We start from the raw sequence: 27,987 nt of genomic DNA on the forward strand, positions 1-27,987 counted from the left end.
CACTTTTTGACCTCATATTTACTTAAAATAAAGGTACATTTTGTCAGGACTGTGTTGCAGACCAGCAAAATGTACGAAATGTTTCTCACTTGTAGGGGAAATGTTCACAGTTACAGATAATGCAGCCAGAGCACAGTTGTAGTTATTACTATATCAAATGTATTAGCATTTCTATATACAGTATTTACAGTTTAAAATAATGTAGTAAAATATATTGTGTGAATCTTTTCTTGTGATTTGCTTGGGAATATTTCTTTGTAGAATAATGAGTGTTCACTATCAATACTATTCTGACAAATTCATGAAACAGCCAAAATGTATTTTTCAAGGCAAAATATATAAAAACTCATAACAAAATAATTACTGTAATAGACAGAGACTTGCAAAGTCCTACTGGCATGTACAGTATCATGACTGAGGCCCTCCATATTGCATATTGCTTTGTATGCTATTTCCCCCCACTGTTGTTATTTCGTGTCTGCTGAACGTTCATGATTCGACAGATATGGACTGCAGCCAAGATGATCATCAGAATCTGTGGGAAAAGAAGCAAGAATGTCACTCACAAGTTATTCATGCAGTTATGGTTGCAGTTATTAATGCAGTTATTCTTGTAAATCATATCTTTACACATAGCTCTGGAGCTCCAAACAGTGTCAGGCATCTCTTTGTGTACAGAATAGCAAGCAGAGGTGGAATTATAGATTACAAAAGATGAACATGATCCTCTGAATGACTGAGTCAATGTTTAAATCTAGCAAAAGTATTAAAAATATAAATAATAATAGATATTTTGCATATTTTATTGTGAAATATGGAAAACATGTTCGGAGTACCATATAAAATCTATCTGTAGAACCTTGTAGATTACACATTTTTTTCCTTGATGAAGAAAGTATAGCATATTGCATAACAATTGCAAAAAGGGGAGAGGCTAATGTCCAGTTTAGGAGAATTTAACGTCTAGCCAGAAGGGTCAGAAATACTGCAGTATTTGATTGCTGCCTGGTTAAGTGAATATCAGGAGGGGTAACCCCAAATGTCCAAAAGGAGAGTGTTCCAGTGTAAGTGAGAAAATATGACTAAGAATAAAAGCCCAAAAAGATGCCAGGCTAGGGCAAAACCCGAACATATGATTGAGAGAAGCAGGAACCTGTCTACATCTATCACAATTTGGGTTCTCCACTGGATAAATCTTGGGCAACCTCGATTTTGATAAATGAGGATGATATAATATTTTAAACTGGATTGGACCAGATTCTGGCCCTAGATGAAGAATGTACTCAAGACAGAATCCCCAGAATCCAAAGAGTACTTTTTTGGAATGTAGTAAATCAAGACAATTCAGAATAGTTCCAGTTATATAGTTATGATTTCATTAAAACACAATTTTGGAAAATCAGTTCATTTCAAAGACAGCAATTTTGATGAAATATGGTAAAGAAACAGAAGAAATTCCTGATCTTTTGTTTAGGGTTTAATACACTTTTGGGTTACCCTTTTCTATTTATAGTTCATACATGCTTGACATCAATGTGAATGATTATATGGTGAAATGTTTTTGTTTTCAGGTTTTATTGATTTTATTCATTAACATTTTCACTAGGTTAATTACCAAGTTTTGTTGTAGCGATAGTGGGATTGCTTGTTAGAGATTTTGTGTGTGAATGTGGTTTTAAACTAATGTAATGTCAGCAGTGTAATGAAGTATCTGGGATGAGGGGAATGGTGTAAACAATCCCAGCTGAAAACCTATACACATCCATTGCCTTTGGCCAATTGTCTCTCAGACATTATTGCTCCGTTGAGACCTGACCCCTATTTGAATGTGTGCTGTGGCAATGTACTGGCCTACCTCAAGAGTGAGCAATCCAATGGTTATTCCTCCAATGATGAGAAGATTTTGCTCTCCCCATTTCACTATCTTATCCAGGCAGCCACCGGTGTAAATGTTCTCTTTTGCAGACCATTCTTTCTGACTTTGAACCCCATAACCACACATTGTATTGAGGACTGACTGTGAAGAGAAAGCACTGTGGATTACCATTAATAGGATACCTTCCTTAATATGGCACCTGCTATCTCTCTGGAGATCAACGATACTGCATATGGATAGGGATACACATGGAGCAGCACTCATTGTGTACCTTGGCCATTTACATAATGTGACTCCCCCGGTCTTGGAAGTGTGTACAAACCCAAAACAAAAACAAAACGAAACCCAACTCCTTATTGAGCCTAACTACGCATTTAACAGGGTCCCTTTCTATTAACACTAGCAAACATGTTAATTCGTTATCCAAATCCAAGTGCTCTTGCAGCACTCTCCCACACACCCACCTCCAGGCTTGCATCTGCCTTCCCAACCATGGAGGCTGTGCACTGCCCGGCTTTATGGATGAGGGGAGCCAGTGGCGGAGGGAACAATGGGTCAGCCCGGGGTGCGGGGACGTCCAGGGCAGTTACAATGAACCCAGTGCAGCATCACAAAATATTACAATGAAAGAAGTATTAATGTACTTAAGAATCCAACTGGGGATCAGCTCCTCAGGTTGCCACTTCTCGTCTGATGACAATATCCTCTGCACAGTCAGATTCTTGAAATTACATCTTTTCTACTTGTTCAGCTGAAAATGTTACTGATGGAGCTGCTCCAGACTTTGTGTCTTTTCACAAGATAATATTAACTTTCCAAAACCATTCAGATTCTCTTCATATGCCCTCGCTCTGCATTCCTTGACGTTTGCTAGGTTATAGCTTCCGCATTGAAGGGCTACCGCAACATGGCTATCTCAATAAATAACACAAAGCCTCCTTAACGGTAAAACAAGACTAGTCCCATGAATTTACAATGTTTCTACACCGAAATGTTCTAATTTTCATGGATGCCTTCAAAGGATTAACATAACAGTGTTAAGTTTGATCATTAGACTTTTTAATTAAAAATAGTTAATTAAATTTTTTCTTTACATTATTTGCAATTCATCAAAATGTGTGGGTTTTGTTATGGGTGCACTGTGTAGACACTGATCAGCCATAACATTATTACCACCTGCCTAATATTGTGTAGGTCCCCCTCTTGCCACCAAAACAGACCTGACCCGTCAAGGCATGGACTCCACTAGACCTCTGAAGGTGTGCTGTGGTATCTGGCACCAAGATGTTAGCAGCAGATCCTTTAAGTCCTGTAAATTGCGAGGTGGGGCCTTTATGGATCGGACTTGTTTGTCCAGCACATCCCACAGATGCTCGATTGGATTGAGATCTGGGGAATTTTGAGGCCAAGTCAACACCTTGTTGTTGTGTTCCTCAAACAATTCCTGAACCAGTTTTGCTTTTGGCTGGCGCATTATCCTGCTGAAAGAGGCCAATGCCATCAGGGAATACCGTTTCCATGAAAGGGTGTACATGGTCTGCAACAATGCTTAGGTAGGTGATACGTGTCAAAGTAACATCCACATGAATGGCAGGACCCAAGGTTTCCCAGCAGAACATTGCCCAAAGCATCACACTGCCTCCGCTGACCTGCCTTCTTCCCATAGTGCATCCTGGTGCCATGTGTTCTCCAGGTAAGTGACGCACATGCACCCGGCCATCCACGTGATGTAAAAGAAAACGTGATTCATCAGATCAGGCCACCTTCTTCCATTGCTCCGTGGTCCAGTTCTGATGCTCATCTGCCCATTGTAGGCACTTTCAGCAGTGGATAGGGGTCAGAATGGGCACCCTGAGGGCACTGTGCACTGTGTGTTCTGACACCTTTCTATCAGAACCAGCATTAACTTTTTCAGCAATTTGAGCTACAGTAGCTCGTCTGTTGGATTGGACCACATGGGCCAGCCTTCGCTCCCCACGTGCATCAGTGAGCCTTGGCCGCCCATGACCCTGTCGCCGGTTCACCGCTTTTTCTTCCTTGGACCACTTTTGATAGGTACTGACCACTGCAGACCGGGAACACCCCACAAGAGCTGCAGTTTTGGACATGCTCTGACCCAGTCGTCTAGCCATCACAATTTGGCCCTTGTCAGAGTTGCTCAGATCCTTACGCTTGCCCATTTTTCCTGCTTCTAACACATCAACTTTGAGGACAAAATGTTCACTTGCTGCCTAATAAATCCCACCCACTGACAGGTATCAGTGTTATTCACTTCACTTCAGTGGTCATAATGTTATGGCTGATCGGTGTATATATTGTGGCACGGTGCCAGGAGGGGTGGAAAACGCTACATTCCCCAGAAGCAGGGTTGTGAATCAGTGGTGAGGAGCATCTGCTGACACCCAGGACTGCCATGATCAGCGCAACTCCTGCAGAAAAGGAGAAAGTCAGCAGTTGTGGAGCTGTGATGTGTTGTTTGTCACTTATTAGTATTTGTGTTTAGAGAGGGACCCGTTACAAGTGTAATTAGGTTTGACTTCTGACAGTTTAATTTGTGGTCACAAAGCACTTACCGTTTATCCAATCCCTGCAGTGTGCATGCCTGTTTACTAGACCATGCCTATTTTACCATGCATTGCACTCTGTGCCCTTCTGGATAGGCTCTGGCTCACTTTGACCCTGTACAGGATGAAACGCTAATGATGGATGGATATATTTTATTAAGTAGTACCTGTGACCAACTCCTGTTTCAAGCACGATTCCCAATCACTTTTTACAGTCCAAGTTATTACTGCCCGTAACCCCACAAAAAAGCAAGAAACCTGGTAATTCTGAACCCGACACGATGTGCTTCTCCTGTTCGTCACTTCATGCCTGTTCCACCCGTCTCGCCACCTTACATTCCCTTTACTTCACTGTGGTCTTTACAAAAACCCTACGGAGCTTGCTAAGCTACAAAACAAATCAAAGCTATCAAAAGAAAGAAATGCAGCTTGTGTTAAACACACGCACCCTGCCCGGAACTTGCCAAAACTCTGACCTATCTGTTACTAAACTCTCAGTTGCCACATCACTTCCCCTTTCTCTCTTCCTTCCTTTTATATACTGCCATCAAGATCTTAAAGGCGCAGCATGGCTTGTGCATCTATTAGGCAGGTCTATCTATAAGGAAGTGACAAAATAGTTCCCTACCTTATATGATGGTCTTCCCCATTTGATCAGTACCAGAGAATGCGTAATCATCCATTTTCAAAATCTCCTGGAGTATCTGCAACTCTTGAAATCTCCTATACATTTCTCTCCCATTTTAATATTCCACCCACCCCCTCCATTTTGGATTTGCCAATTTGTTAATTTAGCTAATCACTATGACAGTTTTCTCAGGAGGAGTGAGACAGAGAACACATCCTGCCAAACACCCACTGTCAAAGCCATCTGCTACTTTCCACTGAGTGTCGAGAGCTAATGAAGCAAATGCTGACCCATTAACAATCTGAAAGTGCTGGCACCTGAGGACCCACATGATTCAGACATGAGGATTTCTCAGACTTTGTGGATCTTTGTGGATTATGACCATCAGATACATCAGACTGCTTTCCACAAGACTAGAGTTGTCCTTATTTACCTCATTTTTCCTTCTGATGCAGCAGGAGAAGGGGACCCCACAGCGCTCCAGACTGGGGTTGGTGTCCTCACACTGGAAGTACATGTTCATGGACCAGTCTTTGTATGACTGTACGCCACAGCACTGAAACTAAGGAGGACAAAGGGAATTAATCAACATTGCATTAACACAGCGAGAAACAGAAGAATGGAAAAATACTGTCAGACATCATTAAATCAAATAGAGCAAGTATAATTTCTAAGCAATTATCAGAGAAATACAACAGTGTTGCTCCAATACTAAATATAGGTAGCGTTATTACCCAATACGATTTTGTTCATTGAGAACACTGCTGAATAAAATGGGCAAAGAAAAATATGTCAACCATAATTAGTTACACACTGCAAATCTTTGCAATACGTATTTTATAATCAGTATGAACTAAGCTTGTCCCCTTTTCTGATATCTATGAAATGCCAGCAGATTAAGAAAACAGGCCAACAGCTAAACAAGTGCATGCTAGTTTCTAATGAGTTTGCAGAAAACAAGTTTCCTTAGCTGAACAATTGATTTGACTCTGCTTGTGGAAACACTAATGCTTTTGAGCTTCATCGAGTATAATTTGAGGTCCTAGATTTACCAAGACTATTTACCAAGTTTTTCACAGAGCACTTCCGAAGTCATTTTCAAAAAATTAGAAAAAAATCCAAAGTCATCATCTATTTTCCACACAGCAAAGTTTGTATGCCCTCAGTCCAGCAGTAAGAAATGGAAATTAAGGATTTAGGGAATCTTGGGAGTTTGGAACTAGGACCTCAGCTCTGTTTTTAAAGCTAACACTTCAAGCCTTCAAGCAATGACTGGATGAGATCCTTGAATCTATAAGCTAGTGGCAAGCAAGACAGACATTCTCTCATATAAACCCCTTTCTTATGTTATCATCCATCTGCTGTGTGTTGCACTGCAAACTGTATGTCCCATCAGTCCAGCTATTACACCAATCAACTTAATCTTCCAGGTATCCAAAATGCTGCTGGTGTGCAGCAATCCAAGCAGTCACAAGTTCACTTCTACCTACCTTGCTCTGGTAGCATACAGGTTTGTCCTGCCCTCCTAAAAACACTTAAAGCTACCACTGATTAATATTGACTCTTACCTTTTTCTGAACAAAATCAATAATATTTTCCAGGTCCATGTCATCCCGGTATAGTTTGATTTCACTTCCCATTAGTTGCTCTGTTCTATCCAGTACCTATTCAGATTAATAAAGTAAAAATCAGTAACTACATTCATGGCAAAAAAGAAAATATACAACTAATGCAGTCTGAACTAATTCAATTCTCTAGGCAAAGAATGACGAGATAAGAGTTAAGGTCTTTCCACACTGGACACGCATGAAGAAAAAGTCTGACATGGGGAAAGTCTGGCTGTATTTAAAATACAGTATTTCCTATGGAAGCTTTCACACTGACTATGTCACGTAAAACTGCAGACATCAAAAATACCTATCCCTATTTCTGTTTTCCCATCAGGCATAATTTTTTATTTAACCAATCATATTCAAGCTCTTAGCCACATCACCATGAAAATGTCCATGAAAAGTGAACAAAATAAAAAATGTATGCCAGACTTTCTTGGTGTAGTAGGAAAATGTACTTTTATTATTTTCTTCATACTCTTTATATTAATTGTTTCATGTTGTTAATTCAGTTTTGTCTATGAAGTAAATTAGTTTGTATTTACTCCGTTCTGGGGCCTACTTTATCAGTTTCTTAAAGCATTTTGGTCTGTAGTTTCATACATGTCTCTGCCTTAATGTTAATTGTTTCTTAACTACTTTAACCAGCCATTGTCTTTTATTTATTCAATAGAAAGTATATTTTGGATACTTTTTCAACAACTGTATTATTATGCATGTACAGTGGGGGGGGGGAAGTATTTGATCCCCTGCTGATTTTGTATGTTTGCCCACTGACAAAGAAATGATCAGTCTATAATTTTAATGGTAGGTGTATTTTAACAGTGAGAGACAGAATAACAGCAACAAAATCCAGAAAAATGCATTTCAAAAAAGTTATAAATTGATTTGCATGTTAATGAGGGAAATAAGTATTTGACCCCTTCGACTTAGTACTTGGTGGCAAAACCCTTGTTGGCAATCACAGAGGTCAGACGTTTCTTGTAGTTGGCCACCAGGTTTGCACACATCTCAGGAGGGATCTTGTCCCACTCCTCTTTGCAGATCCTCTCCAAGTCATTAAGGTTTCGAGGCTGACGTTTGGCAACTCGAACCTTCAGCTCCCTCCACAGATTTTCTATGGGATTAAGGTCTGGAGACTGGCTAGGCCACTCCAGGACCTTAATGTGCTTCTTCTTGAGCCACTCCTTTGTTGCCTTGGCTGTGTGTCTTGGGTCATTGTCATGCTGGAATACCCATCCACGACCCATTTTCAATGCCCTGGCTGAGGGAAGGAGGTTCTCACCCAAGATTTGACGGTACATGGCCCCGTCCATCGTCCCTTTGACGATGTGGACGAGTGCAGTTGTCCTGTCCCCTTAGCAGAAAAACACCCCCTAAGCATAATGTTTCCACCTCCATGTTTGACGGTGGGGATGGTGTTCTTGGGGTCATTCCTCCTCCTCCAAACACGGCGAGTTGAGTTGATGCCAAAGAGCTTGATTTTGGTCTCATCTGAGACCACTTTCACCCAGTTCTCCTCTGAATCATTCAGATGTTCATTGGCAAACTTCAGACGGGCCTGTACATGTGCTTTCTTGAGCAGGGGGCCTTGCGGGCGCTGCAGGATTTCAGTCCTTCACGGTGTAGTGTGTTACCAATTGTTTTCTTGGTGACTATGGTCCCAGCTACCTTGAGATCATTAACAAGATCCTCCCGTGTAGTTCTGGGCTGATTCCTCACCGTTCTCATGATCATTGAAACTCCACGAGGTGAGATCTTGCATGGAGCCCCAGACCGAGGGAGACTGACAGTTATTTTGTGTTTCTTCCATTTGCGAATAATCGCACCAACTGTTGTCACCTTCTCACCAAGCTGCGTGGCGATGGTCTTGTAGCCCATTCCAGCCTTGTGTAGGTCTACAATCTTGTCCCTGACATCCTTGGACAGCTCTTTGGTCTTGGCCATGGTGGAGAGTTTGGAATCTGATTGATTGATTGCTTCTGTGGACAGGTGTCTTTTATACAGATAACTGAGATTAGGAGCACTCTCTTAAGCTCGTTACCTGTATAAAAGACACCTGGGAGCCAGAAATCTTGCTGATTGATAGGGGATCAAATACTTATTTCCCTCATTAACATGCAAATAAATTTATAACTTTTTTGAAAGGCGTTTTTCTGTTTTTTTTTGCTGTTATTCTGTCTCTCACTGTTAAAATACACCTACCATTAAAATTATAGACTGATCATTTCTTTGTCAGTGGGCAAACGTACAAAATCAGCAGGGGATCAAATACTTTTTTCCCTCACTGTAGTAAACTGAAACCTGTACAACTGGATTTTAATCACTTGTGATAGAAAAGATTGTAACCTATTGTTCATCACAACTCTCATCACTAGTTCTTTTCCTCACTTCATGTGAGCGGAGGGCTCCAGTTTAACCTCTATTTAGGTTTTCTGTAAATAAACTTTTATTTACTTCTTCATCGGTGTATCCTGGGATTTACTAAAATCACTACACTGGCTTTGATGTAACGCAGACTTCAATTAAACCCAGTGCAGTAAATGTTGTGGCACCGTGGGGGGTTCCACAGGGATCAGTATTAGGGCCTGTGTTTTTTCCAATCTATATTAATGATCTGGACTCTGGGATAATTAGCAAACTTGTCAAATTTGCAGATGATACTAAAATAGGTGGCTCAGCAGATACAATCTCGGCAGCACAGGTTATTCAAAGGGACTTATATAATATTCAGTTGTGGGCCGACACCTGGCAGATGCAATTCAATGTGGACAAGTGCAAGGTATTACATGCAGGTAACAAAAATGTCCACTATAATTACACTATGGGAGGAATAGAACTAGATGAAGTAACGCATGAGAAAGACCTAGGAGTCTATGTGGACTCCTCACTTTCTCTATCCAAACAATGTGGGGAAGCAATAAAAAGGGCAAACAGAATGTTAGGGTATATTGTCAAAAGTGTAGAATTTAAAACAAGGGCAGTAATGTTCAGACTGTACAATGCACTAGTTAGAGCTCATCTGGAATACTGTGTACAGTTCTGGGCTCCACACTTCAAGAAAGATATCGCTGCTCTAGAGGCAGTTCAGAGGAGAGCAACCAGACTTATTCCAGGTCTGAAGGGAATGTCCTACTGAGAGACTGAGGGAACTGAACCTTTTCACCCTGGTACAGAGGAGACTACGTGGGGACTTGATTCAAGTCTTCAAAATCATGAAAGGCATAAACCACATCAAACCAGAGGAGCTTTTCCAGATCAGCAGGGACACACGCACCCGGGGACACAAATGAAAATTGGGCAAACAAAACAGAAAACAGGAGACACTTCTTCACACAGAGTTGTCACAATCTGGAACAAACTCCCCAGTGTTGTGGTTGAAGCTGAAAATTTGGAAACATTTAAACAATGGACTGGATAGGATCCTTGGACACCAATAGAGCATGATGGGTCAAATGGTCTCCTCTCGTTTGTAAACTTTCTTATGTTCTTATGGTGCTGTACTTGTAAATAGGTGGTGTCTCTCTGCATGCTGGGAGTTTGTGGGAGGAGTCATTGGTGGTGGGAGGTTTGCATGGAGAGAGAGTGGGTGTACTGCGCTATTTTCCTTTGCTGTTTTTTTATACATACTTTTAATCATTTGTTGGTTTTAAAGAGTTCTGATTTTAGGTTTTTGTAAAGCGACATGGCGTTGCGGGAGGGGGAGACCCCCTTTGTTTAGTTACGAAAACCTCATGAGGAAGCATGGGTTTAAACGCATGTCATAGAGCAGGTTGGTGGAGGTCTGTTGCGATGAAGATGAAGGTAGGATTCCAGAACATTGTCTCTTCCTGAAGTCTGAGGCGCTGGAGAATGATGTGGTGGAGGAGGGAGACACGGCTGGCTCCCCGGCTGTTAAGGTTGTTATTTCCAATGGGCCCCCCTTCCTGAGCAATGAGCTTCTGACGGTGGAGTCACCTGCGCCATTAGGAGAGTGCCGCTGGGCTGCAGTGCCCCAGAGCTGAAACACGGTCTCTCCTACTGTAGATAGGTTTTCATGGTGCTGGTGGATTGCGCTGGTGAGTTAAGCCCGTCTTTGAAATTTAAGATTGAGACGGTAGTTTATGTGTTTTTTGTGTCATCCGATACCATGAGGTGTTACAGGTGCAGGATGCAGGTGCATATTAGGCACTCTTGCCGGGGGGTAAGAAAAAGTGAGGAAGAGGCAGGGCCATCCAGTGTTGGTTCTGGCGGCCAGGGGAGGTGGGTTATTGCTCTTGGACTCAGTGGGGATGGAGAAGGGGAGCCTAGTGGGGAAGCTGCTAGAAATCAGGCTAGAGAGCAGCCCCGGGCTCAGTTAGCCACTGAGACCAAAAACCTAGCCAGTGACGGGTTTAAAGTGCTCAGGAAAAGACAGAAAAATCGATCTGCCCTGTCTTCTGAGGCCGTTGATACAGTGCCTAAAAAGGTGAATGTTGCAAGAATGGCTCATCAGGAAGAGTCCAGAGACTGTGTGGGTGCTGTGGGGGAACCAACTCACAGTCAGAGGTGTCTGTCTGTGGGGACCTGCTGTCTCAGCCAAGGAGACTAATCGCCTGTGGCACTGGGAGTCTGAGTGCAGCGCTGTGGAGAGCATATACTCTGAGGGAGACATCACTGACTCCCAGAGCGAGTCCGTCTCCACCAACACTGTGGGATACTGTGCAAAAAGCATTAAGGACTTTTTAAGAGAGACCAAGGCGAAGAGTGCAGTGGCCCTGAAGTGCAACTGCTGAAAAAATAAACGAGCGTGTGAAACATTTTCAGTAGCGGCCCTGAAGTGCAACTACTGAAAAAATAAAAGCATCTGCGACACTTTGAACAGCTGAAAAAATAAAGCAGAGGTTACAACATTTGGAACAGCTGAAAAAATAAAGCCAGCGGCCACGACATTTGGAACAGCTGAAAAAATAAAGCAGTGGCTATGACATTTGGAACAGCTGAAAAAATAAAAGCACCTGCAACATTTTCAAAAACAATTATGGAAAGGGAGGGTACATTGTAAAATATATTTGACTTTGGACAGCAAGCAAGTCACGTTGGCTAAACCTGCTTCTCCGGAAGAGTCAACAGAATTTGAGAAATGGGCGCCAACTGCGGAGTGTGCGAAGGCTAAACACAAGTGGTAAGTATTCATATTAACATTTTTGTGATCTTCTGCTCTCTGTCCACTTGAGGTGACATATTAATAGAGTTAGGGCTGTCCTAAAATAAATTAGAAATCAGTGAAAGTTTAACACTAGGGAAACACTAATTTACCTAATCATGTTATATATATATATATTTTTTTTTTTTTTAGCTGTTCCAAATGTCGCATCCGCTGCTTTATTTTTTCAGCTGTTCAAAATGTCGCAGGTGCTTTTTTTTCAGCAGTTGCACTTCAGGGCTGCTACTGAAAATGTTTCACATGCTCATTTATTTTTTCAGCAGTTGCACTTCAGGGCCTCCATAGAAAAGGAATGTGGTTTTAGATTTATTTTTCACCCCCTGATGCAAAGCAGTTTATGGCATTTTTAACTAATTAATTAAAAAAATAATTGTATAGGATACAGCAATCGTGGATTTTAATGAGCTAGTTTTCAAAAATTGAGTAATGTTGTCAGAACTGCTTTAAAATATAACAATGATGATTAATAGTATGTGTTTTTATGTCATTCCCCTGTTGTCCCACATTGTTTTTTTTCTATTGTTTTTTTACAAGAGACGCACAGCACTGTAGATCATGCCAGTGAGTGGCAAAAGGAGTGGAAGGGTGATATTATGCTGAGCCACAGGTCATCTGTCATTGGTGGGTGGCTGTGTGTTTTGGTCCTGAGTTTGCACCAATGTCTTATACTGTGGAGGAGGTGGTTCCTGGTTCCCACCATTGAAAACACTTATTTTGTATATATGAATGTCTAAGCGCCAACTGATGGGAGGAGATAGCGCTGTTTTTCTTGATACTCTGAATGACAGACTGGATAGCTGTCATCCTGAGGATCATTTAGTTTTGAGTGGGGATTTTAACTGCACTACTGATAAGATAGCCACACACATTATTAGGAAGGATTTTAAGATGATCCAAGGAAAAATATGATTTACAGGATGTCTGGACGGGTTTTCATCAGGAGGACAGGCAGTGCACTTGGAGGCAAGTTAGGGGTGACTCTCTCTCTTGCTCGCCTGGATCGGTTTTACTTTTTTAAGCACTTTTTAGTTGTTTTAAATCCTGTTTTATGAATCCTTTTGGTTTTACTGATCATTGTTTAGTTGTGTGTAGTGTTTTTATCTCTACAGTCAATGCTAGAGTGCATACTGGCATTTTAATACTCTTTTAATTTTAATACTCCCATTTTAGGATTTTTTTTTTTTTTTTCTGGCAGAAGTGGAGAGCACAACGGGGGGATTTTATTTCTCTCCGACAGTGGTGGGATGTGGGGAAGATGCAGATCAGGCAGTTTTGTCACGCAGATGACACGTAGGACAGCACCCTGTCTGTGAGAGTCCTGGAGATGGAAATCATGGAGCTTCAGACTTCTCTGGAGACCACTGCAGACAGAGAGCAGATTGAGGCACTCATAGCCAAAAAAAGTGTAATTGGCGGACCTGCTGGGCAGCAGGGCACAGGGGGCGCTAGTGAGATCGCGGTTCCTGAGTGCGTCTCATATGGACACCCCCACTAAGTATATCTGGAGATGAAGCGTGGCCAGAGTAAGCTCCTCCACTGCTTGCACTCGGCCTCAGGGCAGGATCTGTTGGGGCTGGGGGAGCTCCAAAAGAGGGCTGTGGAGTTTTACTTGCAGCTCTACACCAGCAAGCTGCAGGAGGCAGCACCAGGCACACAGCAGTTCTATCAAGGGCTGCCACAGGTCCCTGAGAGGGAACAGGCGGGGCTGGAGAGAGCGCTCTCACTGCAGGAGCTCTGGACCGCCCTGGACAGCTTGGGCATTGGCAAGGCCCCCGGCATAGATGGTATCCCAGTTGAGTTTAATAAAGGGTTCTGGCCTGTGCTGGGTGAGGATTTGCTGTTGATGTCAGGATTTTTGTATTCCCTGGCCATTGATCCCCTGTTCCACAGGCTGCAGACTGAGATTTCTGGCTTGGTCAACCCTCACTGCCCGGTGCCTTTCAGGTTCTCGGCGTATGCGGATTATGTCCTGGTCATCGTGGGGAGCCAGCAGGATATTGACTGGCTCAGCACAGTGCTAAAGCAGTCTGTGTCTTCGGCAAGAATGAACTGGGCCAAGTGCTGTGCTGGTGGGGGAGTGGAGGGGTGGCCCCCCGGCTCTAGCTGCTGGACTACAATGGCAGCGTGGGTGCTTCAAGTACTTGGGGGTGCACCTGGGGGATGAGGCCACACCTGGGAGTGTGTGATGGAGGGGGTGCAAGGGAGGCAGGGCCACTGGCACTGGCTGCTCCCCCAGTTGTCCTACAGGGGAAGGACACTGATTCTTAATAACCTGGTGGCTTTGGCGCTGTGGCCTTGTGTGTGTGTGCCGCCTCCTCCAGTGCTGCTGGCCAAGCTACAGAAGGCAATAGTGTTTTTTTTGTTTTTTGTTTTTTTGGGACAAGCTGCACTTGCTGAGGCAGTGTGTGCTGTGCCTGCCCTGGGAGGAAGGGGTGCAGGGTCTGATTCATATTGGCAGCAGGGTGGCTGCTTTTCGACTGCATTCCCTCCAGTGATTGCTGTATGGTCCCGACAGCCTGGCCTGGAGACCGGCGCTCCACAGCAGCATGCAGGCCAGCGGAGGCCTGCAGCTGGAACTCCCCCTGTTCCTGCTGGACTGCGGCCAGCTGATCCTTACAGTACTAAGCCCCTTCTACCATAGCCTGATGGCTGCTGCAGGAGCCTCTAGTACACAACCCCTGCCTGGACATCGCCTACATCCTCCCCAGCTTCCCCAGCCTACTGGACATTCCAGGGCAGTGCTGGTGAGGTGCAAACAGCTTGGCTGCGGCACTGGGCCTGCGCTCCCTGCACTGTGCTGAGAGGCTGCTGGCGCACCTCTGCTCTGTTCTGCTTGATCAGGATACTCTGGACTCATAACTGAAGGATGGGGCAGTGCTGTTGTACCCTTGAGCGAAGGTTCTTCAATTAGATTGCTCCAGTAAAATGCCCAGCTGTATAAATGGGTACAAATGTAAGTTGCCCTGTATAAGAGTGTCTGCTAAATGACAAATAATGTAATGCTGGAGAGTTTTGTACACCAAAGCAGTGTTCTGTAGTTGATGGCAAACTCGTATTTAATGTGTAGAGATCTGGGGGTGAATTTATGGGTGAAGTAATGGAGAAAATATATATATATATATTGATGTAATTATATATAGGATTATTGGCTTTTCATTAACTGCTAATAAAGTCAAAGTCTCTCTCTCTCTTTATACAGCCCACTGGCCAATCATGGCATCCCTTCTGGGCAGGTGGCTTCCAGGTGATTCATCGTACAGGGCTTCTGGGAGATGCAGTGCCTTTCATGGTGGCAGTTTTGTGTGCCTACTGCCACTGCATTACAATACGTATTGGATTAAATTTTCCATAAGTCCACTATGCTTTCAATAGTGATTTTTTGTATTGCACTTAGAAACACGTGACCACTTTGACACCCTCAAATGTCCCCCGTAATGATTTCAATTGAATACAAGGGCCACAGCTCCTGTCTTTACATTGAGATTTAATTATGTAATTTCTCCCATCTTACTCTGAAAACCCAAGTATATAATGGCCTATCATGACCAATGAGAGACTAAGAGTAACATTCATACTAGAACTGTATATTATAATTAATTATATATTGCTTTTGGTCAATTAGAATCCTAAGACTAACAGTGAGCTGTTAATTGAAGCATTAAGAATATCTAAGAGACTATGCATACTGAAGCACTAGTTACCAAGTTTTAGTCATCTAGTTACCAAGCTACATGCATAACCTCTATCCTAGAGGGAAATGAGCAATGTCAGGCAAGTTCTGTCACAGAAATCAGAGGAGACTTCAGTCCATTAGGGAGATGAACAAATACAGATCCTAAACAAACACACACTTAAATGGGATAGAAAATAAATCGCAAGCAATAACTGGATGAGATCCTTGGATCCATTAGCAAGTAAGCATGCAAGCAAGATGGGCATTCTTTCATGTTATTTTGAATTTATCCCAAATTCATGTGAAAAATCAAAGAACAAAAGCTCAATAATTACCAAGTCTGAAAATAGAAATCCAAGGACTGCAGCTGTGATCTGCAGAATGAGAATGATCCCCAAGATCCCTGCAAACTGAACGGAAATATAATCCATTTGAGACATATTAATTACTTTTTGATTTGTGGGCAAAACATAAAATGATCAAATAAGGATAGGTTTGAAGGACTTCATCTTCTTTTTGTTTTTAAATAACATTTTATAATGTGAACTATATGTATATAGAGTTGTCTCCTGGTGCAGGGTGCAACTGGGAGTCCCCAGGTGCAAGGGATGGTTAGAGCAACCTCCCGGACTTTGAATGGACAGGGGACAGTGATTGACTGGCCAGCCACCATATAAATAGGTGTTTGTTGGACTTCAGTGTGTCAACTTGCTGTCCTATGTTCCCTATCCCCATGTACTCACCTTTGTCTGTCTACCTCAGTTTGCTGGATAGGACCTGTCACAATCTCTCCCCTTCTTGCCTCTGTCTGTGTCAGTGTAAATGCACAAATTCTGAATAATGTCTCTTTGCCTTGCAATAGTATTATGAAAAAGTCCACAGTGTGGTGTCTATCCAACATCTGTATATTTTAATGGTAACGGTGAACGGTGAACTGCACAGACAATGCGTGATAAGTAGTAACATTAGCATACACATGCCAAGGTTGAAGCTCAACAACATTATACTGAGGACAAGTTTACCTTTGTTTATTTTGAGTATTAAGTTTAGTTTCTGTATTAATTGGTAGTTTGTTTGGTTAAGAGACAATGCTTTTGTTATTTGAACAATGACTGGCAGATTTGATGTATTTTTATGAGGTTTAACTATTTAAAAATTATACATTATCTGATTTAAAGTAATTAGCTATTAACCATTTTTTGTATTATGTCTATGTATTTATTGGCTTAGTTGTTGTGTTGCATCAATGAGCTGCAATTGGTAAAGTTTAAAAGCTAACTCTTTCTGTATGTTTTAATTCTCCTTTTGAGGATAACACAGATAAACAAACACATTTTAGTTTTTAGTATTTATTGTTAAATTTAAAAAAAAAATACAGTATGTGTGCCCACAAGGTATATAGAGCACCCCTGTCCACCAATATTATGTCAAGGACAAGGACCTTGCTAAAACAATGGTCTACAATTTTAGAAATGCATGAGGCAGCTGTGGAAGGAAAGTTAGAAATTCTCTCTCTCATACCTGTTTTACTCTCTTGTATACTTAAGAAAGATAAGGTCAAGCCAGAAGGACAGGCCAGAAGGAAGCTTGATTTCTGTTTGTTATTTACAATGAGAATCTTGGAGACAATGTCAAACAGTGCCTGCTCCCTAATCCATGTGTTGACCTATGAACTCTGTCTTATAATGATATGTATTCTGCTTAGCTAACTCTCTAAGATAATCTAGTAATGACTTTGTGATTGTAACCAGATCTTTGTTTTTTGTGTATAAAAGCCTCTGACTTTTAAAATGAAGGCAGAGCGACTTTGGGATCTTCTTGATTCACTGTTCCTCTCCACACTGCGTGTATTAAAGGCATTGCAACTAACATTCCAACCTGATTGAAGATGATTGTTCTTCCACACAGCATTAGATTGGGGCACACTGGATACAGATTCAGTTGAAAATGGATGGTTATATTTCAAGCATATACTACTTAAGGCTCAGAAGAAATTTGTATCAAAACTGCGTGGGGTTCCTCCGAGCACCCACCCCCACCCTCCCACCGTCCAAAGACATGCAGGTTAGGTTAACTGGCTACACTAAATTGCCCTGTAGGTGTGTGTGTTGCCCAGCAATGGACTGGCATCCCGTCCTGGGTGTATTGCTGCCTTGTGCCCTATGCCTGCCGGGATCGGCTCCAGCGTCCCCCGTGACCCACAAGGATAAGCGGTTTTGAAAATGGATGAATGGATGGATCAGGAAAGCAAAGAGGGAAATAGAAAGAAACACAGCTCTTGGAGCTAAAACTAATGCAAAGAGCTTTTCTCAATACTACAACAGCAAGAGGTCAATAAAGGAGGAAGTGAAACGGGTCAAGGCTAAAAGTATCTTAAAAAATTAACAAGATGTGGCATATGTTCTAAATGAGTATTTCACAGAGGTTTTTACAAACAAAAATTGATTTGCATGTTAATGAGGGAAATAAGTATTTGACCCCTTCGACTTAGTACTTGGTGGCAAAACCCTTGTTGGCAATCACAGAAGTCAGACGTTTCTTGTAGTTGGCCATCAGGAGGGATTTTGTCCCACTCCTCTTTGCAGATCCTCTCCAAGTCATTAAGGTTTCGAGGCTGACGTTTGGCAACTCGAACCTTCAGCTCCCTCCACAGATTTTCTATGGGATTAAGGTCTGGAGACTGGCTAGGCCACTCCAGGACCTTAATGTGCTTCTTCTTGAGCCACTCCTTTGTTGCCTTGGCTGTGTGTTTTGGGTCATTGTCATGCTGGAATACCCATCCACGACCCATTTTCAATGCCCTGGCTGAGGGAAGGAGGTTCTCACCCAAGATTTGACGGTACATAGCCCCGTCCATCGTCCCTTTGATGCGGTGCAGTTGTCCTGTCCCCTTAGCAGAAAAACACCCCCAAAGCATAATGTTTCCACCTCCATGTTTGACAGGTGGGGATGGTGTTCTTGTGGTCATTCCTCCTCCTCCAAACATGGCGAGTTGAGTTGATGCCAAAGAGCTCGATTTTGGTCTCATCTGACCACAACACTTTCACCCAGTTCTCCTCCGAATCATTCAGATGTTCATTGGCAAACTTCAGACGGGCCTGTACATGTGCTTTCTTGAGCAGGGGGACCTTGAGGGCACTGCAGGATTTCGGTCCTTCACGGGCGTAGTGTGTTACCAATTGTTTTCTTGGTGACTATGGTTCCAGCTGCCTTGAGATCATTAACAAGATCCTCCCGTGTAGTTCTGGGCTGATTCCTCACCGTTCTCATGATCATTGAAACTCCACGAGGTGAGATCTTGCATGGAGCCCCAGACCAAGGGAGACTGACATTTATTTTGCATTTCTTCCATTTGCGAATAATCGCACCAACTGTTGTCACCTTCTCACCAAGCTGCTTGGCAATGGTCTTGTAGCTCATTCCAGCGTTGTGTAGGTCTACAATCTTGTCCCTGACATCCTTGGATAGCTCTTTGGTCTTGGCCATGGTGGAGAGTTTGGAATCTGATTGTTTGATTCCTTCTGTGGACAGGTGTCTTTTATACAGGTAACGAGCTGAGATTAGGAGCTCTCCCTTTAAGAGAGCTCGTTACCTGTATAAAAGACACCTGGGAGCCAGAAATCTTGCTGATTGATAGGGGATCAAATACTTATTTCCCTCATTAACATGCAAATCAATGTATAACTTTTTTGAAATGTGTTTTTCTGGATTTTTTTGTTGTTACTCTGTCTCTCACTGTTAAAATACACCTACCATTAAAATTATAGTCTGATCATTTCTTTGTCAGTGGGCAAACGTACAAAATCAGCAGGAGATCAAATACTTTTTTCCCTCACTGTACAATACATCGTAGTTTTGCACTGTAACTTTGCCTTGTGTTTCCTGAACCCTGCCTGGTGAGCCCTGGCAGTGCTGGACATACACTCCAACACTGTCACAATACATAAACCAATTGGATAGCAATCAAAATGTCAGGGTTTTTGGTCAAAACCCAAACTCTGGTTAGTAAGGTGATACTTTAGGATAAGACTGGTGCTTGGTGCTGTAGGTGTCAGACTCAGACTGAGACTGCAGTGTTTTCTAGATTTTATTCCAACACAGCTCTCAGCCACTTAATTGGTCTAATTACAGGATTAATGTGATTAATTCAACACTGTACTTCTCTTCAGCTTAAAAGTAAAATAGGGCTAACTGTGAAAAATAAATAATATAATAATTCATTTAGTAATTACACCAGTTGGAATGATAACTAGAAGAAACTGTGACCCACAGGGATCTGAGTTTGTAACTGTACTAATTGGTAAAAAAGATAGGCCTTGGCAATGAAAATGAGGAAGAGTCTAGTTCAATTTCCAGATATCTGATGGAAAAAGGTTCCGGAACTAGATACAGATACTGGAATAATAATAACAGTAATAATAGTAAATTACTCTACTCTGAAAGATTCATACTTACAACTTTAAGTAGATTGGTTAGATCTCTTAGAGCTCCAAAGCATCCAAAAAAAGTAATGATGAACATTAAGCTGCCAACAATTATCAACATTAATGCGGGGTCAGCTATGAGGGAGTCCACAACACCTGAGAAACAAAGAAAGTGATCAATCTCTCCATTTTAGGGAGTACATTTTTCTGTTTTACAAAACTTTATTAACTTTATGAAGATTAGATGCACATACATATGTTTTTTTCTACATTTTTTTAAGGGATATAATCATCCTTCAACACCCCAGTAGAAATCATGTAATCGCTTAGAGTAAAGAAAAAACTGGAATGCAATTAGGTTGGTGGTAGAGCTTGCTAAGGCTTTCAGACTGTTTGTCTCATTAGAAAGCATGTCTAAGTGATTAATCCTATCAAGGTTGTGCAGCTCAGACCAACATGATCCATCCAATGAGTCATCTTAAACTTAATTATTAAAATCAAATTTAAATAAAGAAAAGGAGTTTGATAAAGTATTTAACCTATATTCAGTAATACCTGACTCATAGCTTAATACCTAAAGGGAATACCCTTAAATGGGTCACAACCAGGGGCAGACTGAGACAAAAAACAGCCCTGGACTTTTACCCAGGGGGCAACGGCTGGTGATGTCTTGGTCCCAGTAAAGTGCGGTTGTAGGGGGATGGTGGTGGTCAAGGTTGCCAAAGTGAGGTGGGGGGGATGGGTTGGCGTTGTGTGGTCCGGGTATCTACACATGGGAATCGACTGGCCCACTGAACTAAATTGAGGGCCAGCCCTTCTGGCATTTGCCAGAATTGCCTGATGGTCAGTCCGCCTATGGTTACATCTGTAAAGTGGTACAAAGTGCTACATCATTAATTTAAGTTAATTTCATATTTTTAATTTCAAAGGTATTCCAGATTTTCACTGACCACACACAGGAGCCCAGTAAGCCAAAGGAGTTGCTGTTGAACCCACTTAATGCCAGCAGTGCTATGGTAAGATATGATTGTGATTCGATTGAAAACAGTGCTGTACATTACATAGGACATACTCACCTCCTTCCTTAGCAGTTTTTGCATAGATTCCCACACAAATCAATATAGCACTGGCAACCTATATGAAAAAATAAGGATATCATGAATCAGGCAACAATCACCATAAACAACATCATTGCTACTAGACATGTTCAGATTATGTGCTTACATTAGATGCTTTTACACTGCCATTTCTGATCCAGATCAAATGCATCGTTACATTTGATCACGTTTAGTGGTTTCAGAGCTGTACTGTCATTTGATCAGGATCAGAAATGGCAGTGTAAATGCACCTAATGACACATCAAAACACTCAGGTACATAACCATTGGAAGTAGGGGTGCTGGGAGTGCTGCAGCATCCCCTGTTGGCGCTGCAGCACCCACACATTTATTTACCCAAAAATTAATAAATTAAATTAAATTCATTAAGATTCCTTAACATTCATTAAGATTCATTGTAACTACTAATGACTGTAATAGTAAGCCATTAATGACAGCAAAAATGTGTGCCATGCTAGACACATGACCTTACTATGTCACGTAGCTAGCTATTGACCTTTGTCAATCTGATCGTGGATCATGGATCATTAATCTAATGTAGCTAGCTGACCACCTGTCGAAAAGGCGCAAAAGCACATTGTTGACTATTTTGGGAAGCTTCAAAACAAAAAAAGATTCAGTGAGTTTGCTGAGGCAGACTCTCAGCCAAGTCCAAGCACTGCCGAAACAACCAACGCACCCTCCCCAGAAATTGATGATAGGAAACGCATTGACAGGAGCCATGCCCCTGCAATTCAAGCTAATGTCGCAGGTCAAAATGCTAATGTTTCAGAGGCACTGCACCAACCAACCAGCTTCAGTTTTCCTGGAAGGTCGTTTGGAAAATAACCTTTTTGTCTTTCATTCAATGCAAGCTGGTTCAACAAATGCAGATGGCTGCATTATGCATTAGGATGGTGATCACATTGTCTGTTTTAGCTGTGTCAAAGCGGTGGCGAAGGGTCTAATTAATGAAGATAGTGTAAGGTTAGACAGCAGTTTTGTTAAGGGAGGCTTCACAAACTGGTGGAAGGTCACAGAAAAATTCAACGAGCATGAGAAGACTAAGCTTCACAGTGATGCCATTCAAAAAATCTCTACTCTAAAACCCCCCCCAATTAATGCCCTCTTATCTGATGCTGCCCGCCAAGGTCAGAATACAGCAAGACATGTTCTGGAACTGATGTTCAGGTCAGTGCTCTTACTGGGAAAGAAGGGGGTGGCTTTTCGCAGTGACAGCAGCTGTGATGGCATTTTGTATGAACTTATGATGGAACGTACCTACAACCTCCCAAAAGAGAGAGAATGGATTTTTAGAAGAGATAACGGACACAATTCAGAATGAAGTAATTCAACAGTATGCCTGCGCAATTCACAGTGAGATTGTATCCTGTGCCGTAAGTAGTCCATACTATGGACTCACCACTGATGGTACCACGGACGCTAGTACAATGGATCAATTTTCATTGACACTGCAATACGTAGACGAGAACATGGAGATTCACTCTGATTTCCTTTGGATTTTACAATGCTCCCGACAGCAGCGGAGAGACCCTGTTCAAGTGCATCAAAGATGTATTTCTCAGGCTGAACATCCCAATTGAACGTCTTCAGGGATACTGTTTTGATGGAGCTAGTAATATGTCAGGATGGTTTTTGGGTGTTCAGGCACGGCTGAAAGAATTATGCCTGGAGTCTCTCTTCGTCCACTGTGCCAACCACTCACTTGACTTAGTTCTTCAAGAGGCTGCCTGTGAGGTGAGTGTTATCGCTGATTCCATGAAATTTGTTCAGGGCATAGCTGTGAAAATCCGTCAGTCATCCAAACACAAGGAGCTCTATGAGTCAATGTTTGGCTGTGATGAGGTAGTTACCATACTGACCATATGTCCAACAAGATGGTGCATTCGAACAAAAGCTATCAAGCATGTATGTAGGGCCTACAGATAAATCATTGGAACTATGGAGCAGCTTAAGTGTTGCGAAGCACTTTTCGAGCCGTGCGAGTCAGTGGCCAGGAGTTTACAGAACCCCAATGACAGCGCACGGTGTGCCCTTGAGTGTAATGAATTGCTTAGAAAGCGCATGGAAGAACTTCGAGATGATGCAGTGGTGGAGAATATACTACACACAGTATCCACAGTGGGACTGAAAATGCCAGGTGATGCTGAGTTGCACAGGATGACAAAAAACACAGTCCGTTATCGGCACACAACAGAGCCAGAGGCAGAAGTGCAACACTAATGGTTTTTTGAAGCAGTGGACTTGGTTACAGAGGAACTAAAGAGGAGGTTCGATCAAGATGGCATGAAAACAGCAGTTCTCAGAGAGAAGGTGGTTATTAAGGCTGCCAACAAGGAACAAACAGTGAATGTAGATTCCCTTCACCTTCCCTTTCACTTTGACGGAGCCCGACTGGAGATCCAGCTGAAAATGCTCAGAGACATCTTCGGCGATTCTCCTTGTAAAACCGTAAAAGGCATAGCCGCAAGTATGTCTAAACTCCATCCACAAACAAGGGCTATTTTCAAAGAAGCTGAAAACCTCATTAAACTATGCCTATGTCCCCCCATCTCAGTTGCTTCATCGGAGAGAACATTTTCCACTCTGCACCGTCTAAAGACATGGTTACACACAACAATGACACAAAAAAGACCTTGCTCTCATGCATGTTCATCGTGATATTTTGGACAGTCTGTACATTGATGCCCTAATGAGGACCTTCATCAGCGCCAGCATGGAGAAAAAGGCCACAATTTGAGTTCTGTGATGCAGGCAGTAACACAACTTTTTTCTTTTTTTATGCTGCAGCCGCGCAGCATGCATTTGTCTTTGGAGATTGGGCTTTGGCTATGTGTTATGTTCTTGTTTTTCAAGTCTTGTCCGTATACCTTTTGAATATTCGTTTTTCGTATCAAGGTTGGCAATGAGCACCACGGACAGTGTACAAGCACTCTGCACAGTCAAGCCACACCAATATATTTTATAAATGTTGTTAGTTAAGCGTCTATATGCGTACTCATAACGCCATTCCTGCCAGGCCCAATTCTGTTAAGTCGCGTCCCCCCCCCCTTTTTTTTTCAGCACCCCTTGTTCAGAATACGTTCCCCTGGCTATTCTCAGGTATGTTAAATACTATGCATTTCTATACAAACAGTCTGTATTGCATGACAGGTATTGTCCAAATCATAGTACAAATGCGTTAAGCACGTTAACAGGTGTAGCCAAACACAATAAACATATATCCAATTTCTCTATAGAAGAAACACATTTATGGTGCACACAACCCATTATATCAATCAATTAATTCAGCTTTATTAGCCTATACTTTCTTTAAAAAGTATATTTATGACCAGTGTTACGTGCCTAACGTATCTGCGTACGTGTACTGGCGTGCGCTCTGTGTTCTGTTGTTCTCCCTATCCCTATTGTACGCAGGTATCGGGCTGTGATTGGTTCACATCCCCGTCATTCAAACTCCACTGTCCCATGCTCCTGTCCAATCCAATATCTTGACTACTGTTTAAATGCCCTTCATTTCTCCATTTCAAGAGAGCCACCAGATCGCAACTTTATGTTGCTACCCTGTTTGTTTGTGTTAATTACCTTCGTGATTGATTGTGTTTTCCTTGTGTAATTACCTACTGTTTTCTTCTCTGTTTTGGTTTCGTCACATTGTAATCGGTTATTGGCTTTTGTTCAGGGGGAAATAGGTAGATAGGTGAGATACCCATGGGTTTACACGTAGGGATATATGTTGTTACATTAGGTATTTAGGTAGGGGCGGTGATCACCCATTTGTATTAGTTGTCAGGGTTATATAGTTTAGTTAGTGTAGATAGTTAGGGTCTGGTAGTGGATTCCCTTCTAGACTAGCTTAGATAGGTTTTGTTTTGTTTCAGTATTAGCTGACACCTTCCATGGTGTTTTCCTCTGTGTGTGTTTGTTTATTATTTGTATTAGTATTATTGATATCATGTCCATTTTGGATTATTGTACATTGTTGTATATACTCCCCTCCCCTTTGTAAATAAACCCTTTTTGTATGTATAGTTGATTTAGTGTTGTTTTTTGGCACTCACCCCACTACTACATTTGTGTGTTCTATGTTATGTCCCCCTCATTCCCTTACATCAGCCACTTGGAGTCATAACAACCAGTTTCGGCACAAGTGTGCCTTCATCAGAGATGAAGCCCTGATGAAGGCACACTTGTGCCGCAACCAGTCATCAATATGTCGCTTTTAAGGAAAATATTAAAATGTGCTCAAATTGCATGCAATATATATTCATTTCATATCACTTATGCAAGAATAGAGTTAAATATGGCAATGTTATGTGTAGTTTGCTCAAAAGGAATTAATATCAAAACTAAATACACATAATGTAAGCAATCACACCCTTAGCAGTGATTCACTATGAACGGCTTTAAATAATAACTTGAAGTAATGCATGATTATGTATTATTAATATCAGCAGCATTGTATGACTGAACAGCATACTTGATATGCAGCTTATATGGTATTTATAGAATACTTGTAGTATGAATGCTAAGAAAGGGATGGTATAGAACAGGGATGGCAAACCTTTTTTGGCTGGAGTGCCCAAAGTCTGGTTTGTATACTTTGTGCCAATGGGTGCCAATGATAAATTAGGGATATAAAACTTTATACAGGGGCTAAACGGCAATTTGTTTAACCAATATGTATTGTTTTTTGTTGTAATTAAGCTATTATGCAAACATGCCACAAAACAAATCGCTATACAGGAAAATTTAAAAACTATGGACAGATGGAACCATTCCACCCACCCACCACCTGCATCCACTGCCAACCTCCCCCCAACTTGAACCTCCCCCTTATCCCTCTGTAGTCTGGAGAGTAAGTGCAGCTCCAGTCTCCTAATGGCGCTTCTGCTGCAGAGTATGAAGATCAATGAAGCGAGGTACATATTCTTATTATAAATATGCAGGTTCCATTTTTGCTCACAGATTATTGTCAATTTACAACTATAAAAAAGCAATAGTAATAGCACTTTACTAGCTCAATCAATTTTGGAATATGTCCCTTTTTATTGTGGACAATGAGAATCTTTAATCCATCCATCCATCCATCCATTTTCGAAACAGAATTTGTAATCCTCATTCAAATTAAATCAATTAATCTTAATTGTCTATAGTGGAACACCATGCTAAAGCATGTCACAACATTAAAGAATAAGTACATCATACAATGAATACATCATTTAAATGTTGCATTATTGCTACAGTGCAGTAAAATGCATGAATCACATTTCATCACACATTAAGTTTGAGGATTATAATGCTAAAGTACATTTAAAACCCCCATTAAAATCACAATCTACCCCCAAAACAAAGTCTCAAAGATTCTCCAGTTGCAAGAACTAGAAGTTTGTTCATTTGGCTGCATACCCTTTATTGTTTTGTGCTTTGTTTGCACTTGCACTCAATCATTACCAATGCACCTTCGTTTTTTTCAACGTATATTTACTTAATATCTACTGCTTTTACATTTTGTTAAATAACTAAAACTGGTAGATTAATATACATTGTGTGGCACTTATGCTTTAGACAAAAATAAGCAGTTATCAATTTACTGTGAGTACAAATGTGCACAAATAAACTCAAAGGCATAATTTTATTTTTGAGAATTTAGCTTTCTTTTGCCAACTATATTAAGTTTATAAATTGACAGAGTGTTAAATATGAATGATTGCGGCCATTATTCTCCACTTGATACAGGAGATAACAGTAAAAAATGCTTTCCCCTCCGCATGTTCAGCAAACCCGTCCATTGTTGACCACAATGAATCACAACAGGACAGACTTACAGCTGTTATCTTCTTCCTGTTGCAATAGTGCCGCACCGAAGCATAAACAGTCATCATAACATTAACATCTCTTTCGTGAAGTGCAGATTTTCGCAGTTCTGCATGGATCTGCGCAGCTCCACCAATGGGAGCAGAGGATTCTGCAGTTCTGCGCATAACTGCGAAAATCTGTGCACAAGAACCCGACCTACAACATTAATATTAAAAAGAAAAACATTCTCGAAAGACAGCTCAGTGGATGTATCAGGTCACCCTAATATAAAGGTACATTTCTAAATGTTTATTATTGAAGCTTGGGAGAAAAACCTTCTTGATTACAATCAGTAATTGCCAAGATACAAAAAGTAATCTATTGTGAACATTAGATGAAATCAGACACCTGTCTACTCTCCATAGTAAATATATATTAATTATATATTAAATACTATTTTAACAAACACATAATTTCTCATGTTTTATTGTGGAAAGACTGTAATAAACATGCAAACTCCAAGACAAATGTAATTACATGTTCCCACAGTGGAAGGACATTCACAAATTTATATTTTGATATAGGCAGCATTAACAATGATTTGATTAGGTTTGACTTCAGTCGGATGTAAACAGTTAAGAATCATTTGAATCCAGTCTGGTAATAATCATTGGAAATGTTTACAATGACTATTAATGATCTACCTTTTCTTATAAAAACTAAATTAAAAAGTTCATAGCCAGCATCATATTAAAATGACTCCATATTTTTACATAAGTTAAAGCATATCAGTCCCTCAAAATGGAACTATTCAAAATACATCCCACAACTCCCACTGTTATTCCGAAGGAAAAACAAAATTTAGATCTAAGTGCAAAAACAAATACTTACCCAGAAGAGATAGCAACAGGCAAACAATGTGTATTTAATGAGTCGGTTTGTTTTCAGAGTTTCAGGCCCTTTCTTTGCCATGGTTTCTTTCATGGTGCTTTTTGGAGATGTCAAGGGGCTGTGGGTGAGTCTTATCAGACATTACAGTCCACCAAAGCCTCTACTGGCTTCCTTGCCTGCTCCTTGCTCCTGGCAAGTATACACTTGTCTGTACAGAGCA

The 27,987-nt window shown here is 41.5% G+C and overlaps 1 protein-coding gene across 2 annotated transcripts; it reads right to left on the reverse strand.

The window, feature by feature from the left end:
* Nucleotides 1-27,974, reverse strand: LOC136717980 (tetraspanin-33). Of its 2 annotated transcripts, XM_066695564.1 has the most exons (8): nucleotides 27,768-27,974; nucleotides 21,037-21,094; nucleotides 19,992-20,116; nucleotides 15,872-15,946; nucleotides 6,637-6,732; nucleotides 5,502-5,630; nucleotides 1,856-2,017; nucleotides 1-535 (listed from the first exon to the last, which is right to left on the reverse strand). In XM_066695564.1, exons 1-8 carry the CDS (start codon nucleotides 27,858-27,860, stop codon nucleotides 449-451), a joined length of 825 nt encoding a protein of 274 aa, XP_066551661.1. In that variant the 5' UTR covers nucleotides 27,861-27,974; the 3' UTR covers nucleotides 1-448. The 2 variants fall into 2 exon arrangements, with proteins under 2 accessions (XP_066551661.1, XP_066551662.1); XM_066695565.1 differs by lacking the exon at nucleotides 1,856-2,017 and having other exon boundaries at nucleotides 27,768-27,973.
* Between the last annotated feature and the right edge of the window lie 13 nt (nucleotides 27,975-27,987).

This window comes from Amia ocellicauda, chromosome 22, assembly GCF_036373705.1.
Source record: "Amia ocellicauda isolate fAmiCal2 chromosome 22, fAmiCal2.hap1, whole genome shotgun sequence".
In the NCBI taxonomy this organism is placed as follows: Eukaryota; Metazoa; Chordata; class Actinopteri; order Amiiformes; family Amiidae; genus Amia; species Amia ocellicauda.

Coding starts and splice junctions, on each gene's coding strand:
- LOC136717980 (XM_066695564.1), bottom strand. CDS start 27,860: ATGAAAGAAACCATGGCAAAGAAAGGGCCTGAAACTCTGAAAACAAAC. Junction 6,733..15,871: donor GATTTCTATTTTCAGACTTG/GTAATTATTGAG, acceptor TAATCTGAATAG/GTACTGGATAGAACAGAGCA. Junction 5,631..6,636: donor TTGATTTTGTTCAGAAAAAG/GTAAGAGTCAAT, acceptor TGTCCTCCTTAG/TTTCAGTGCTGTGGCGTACA.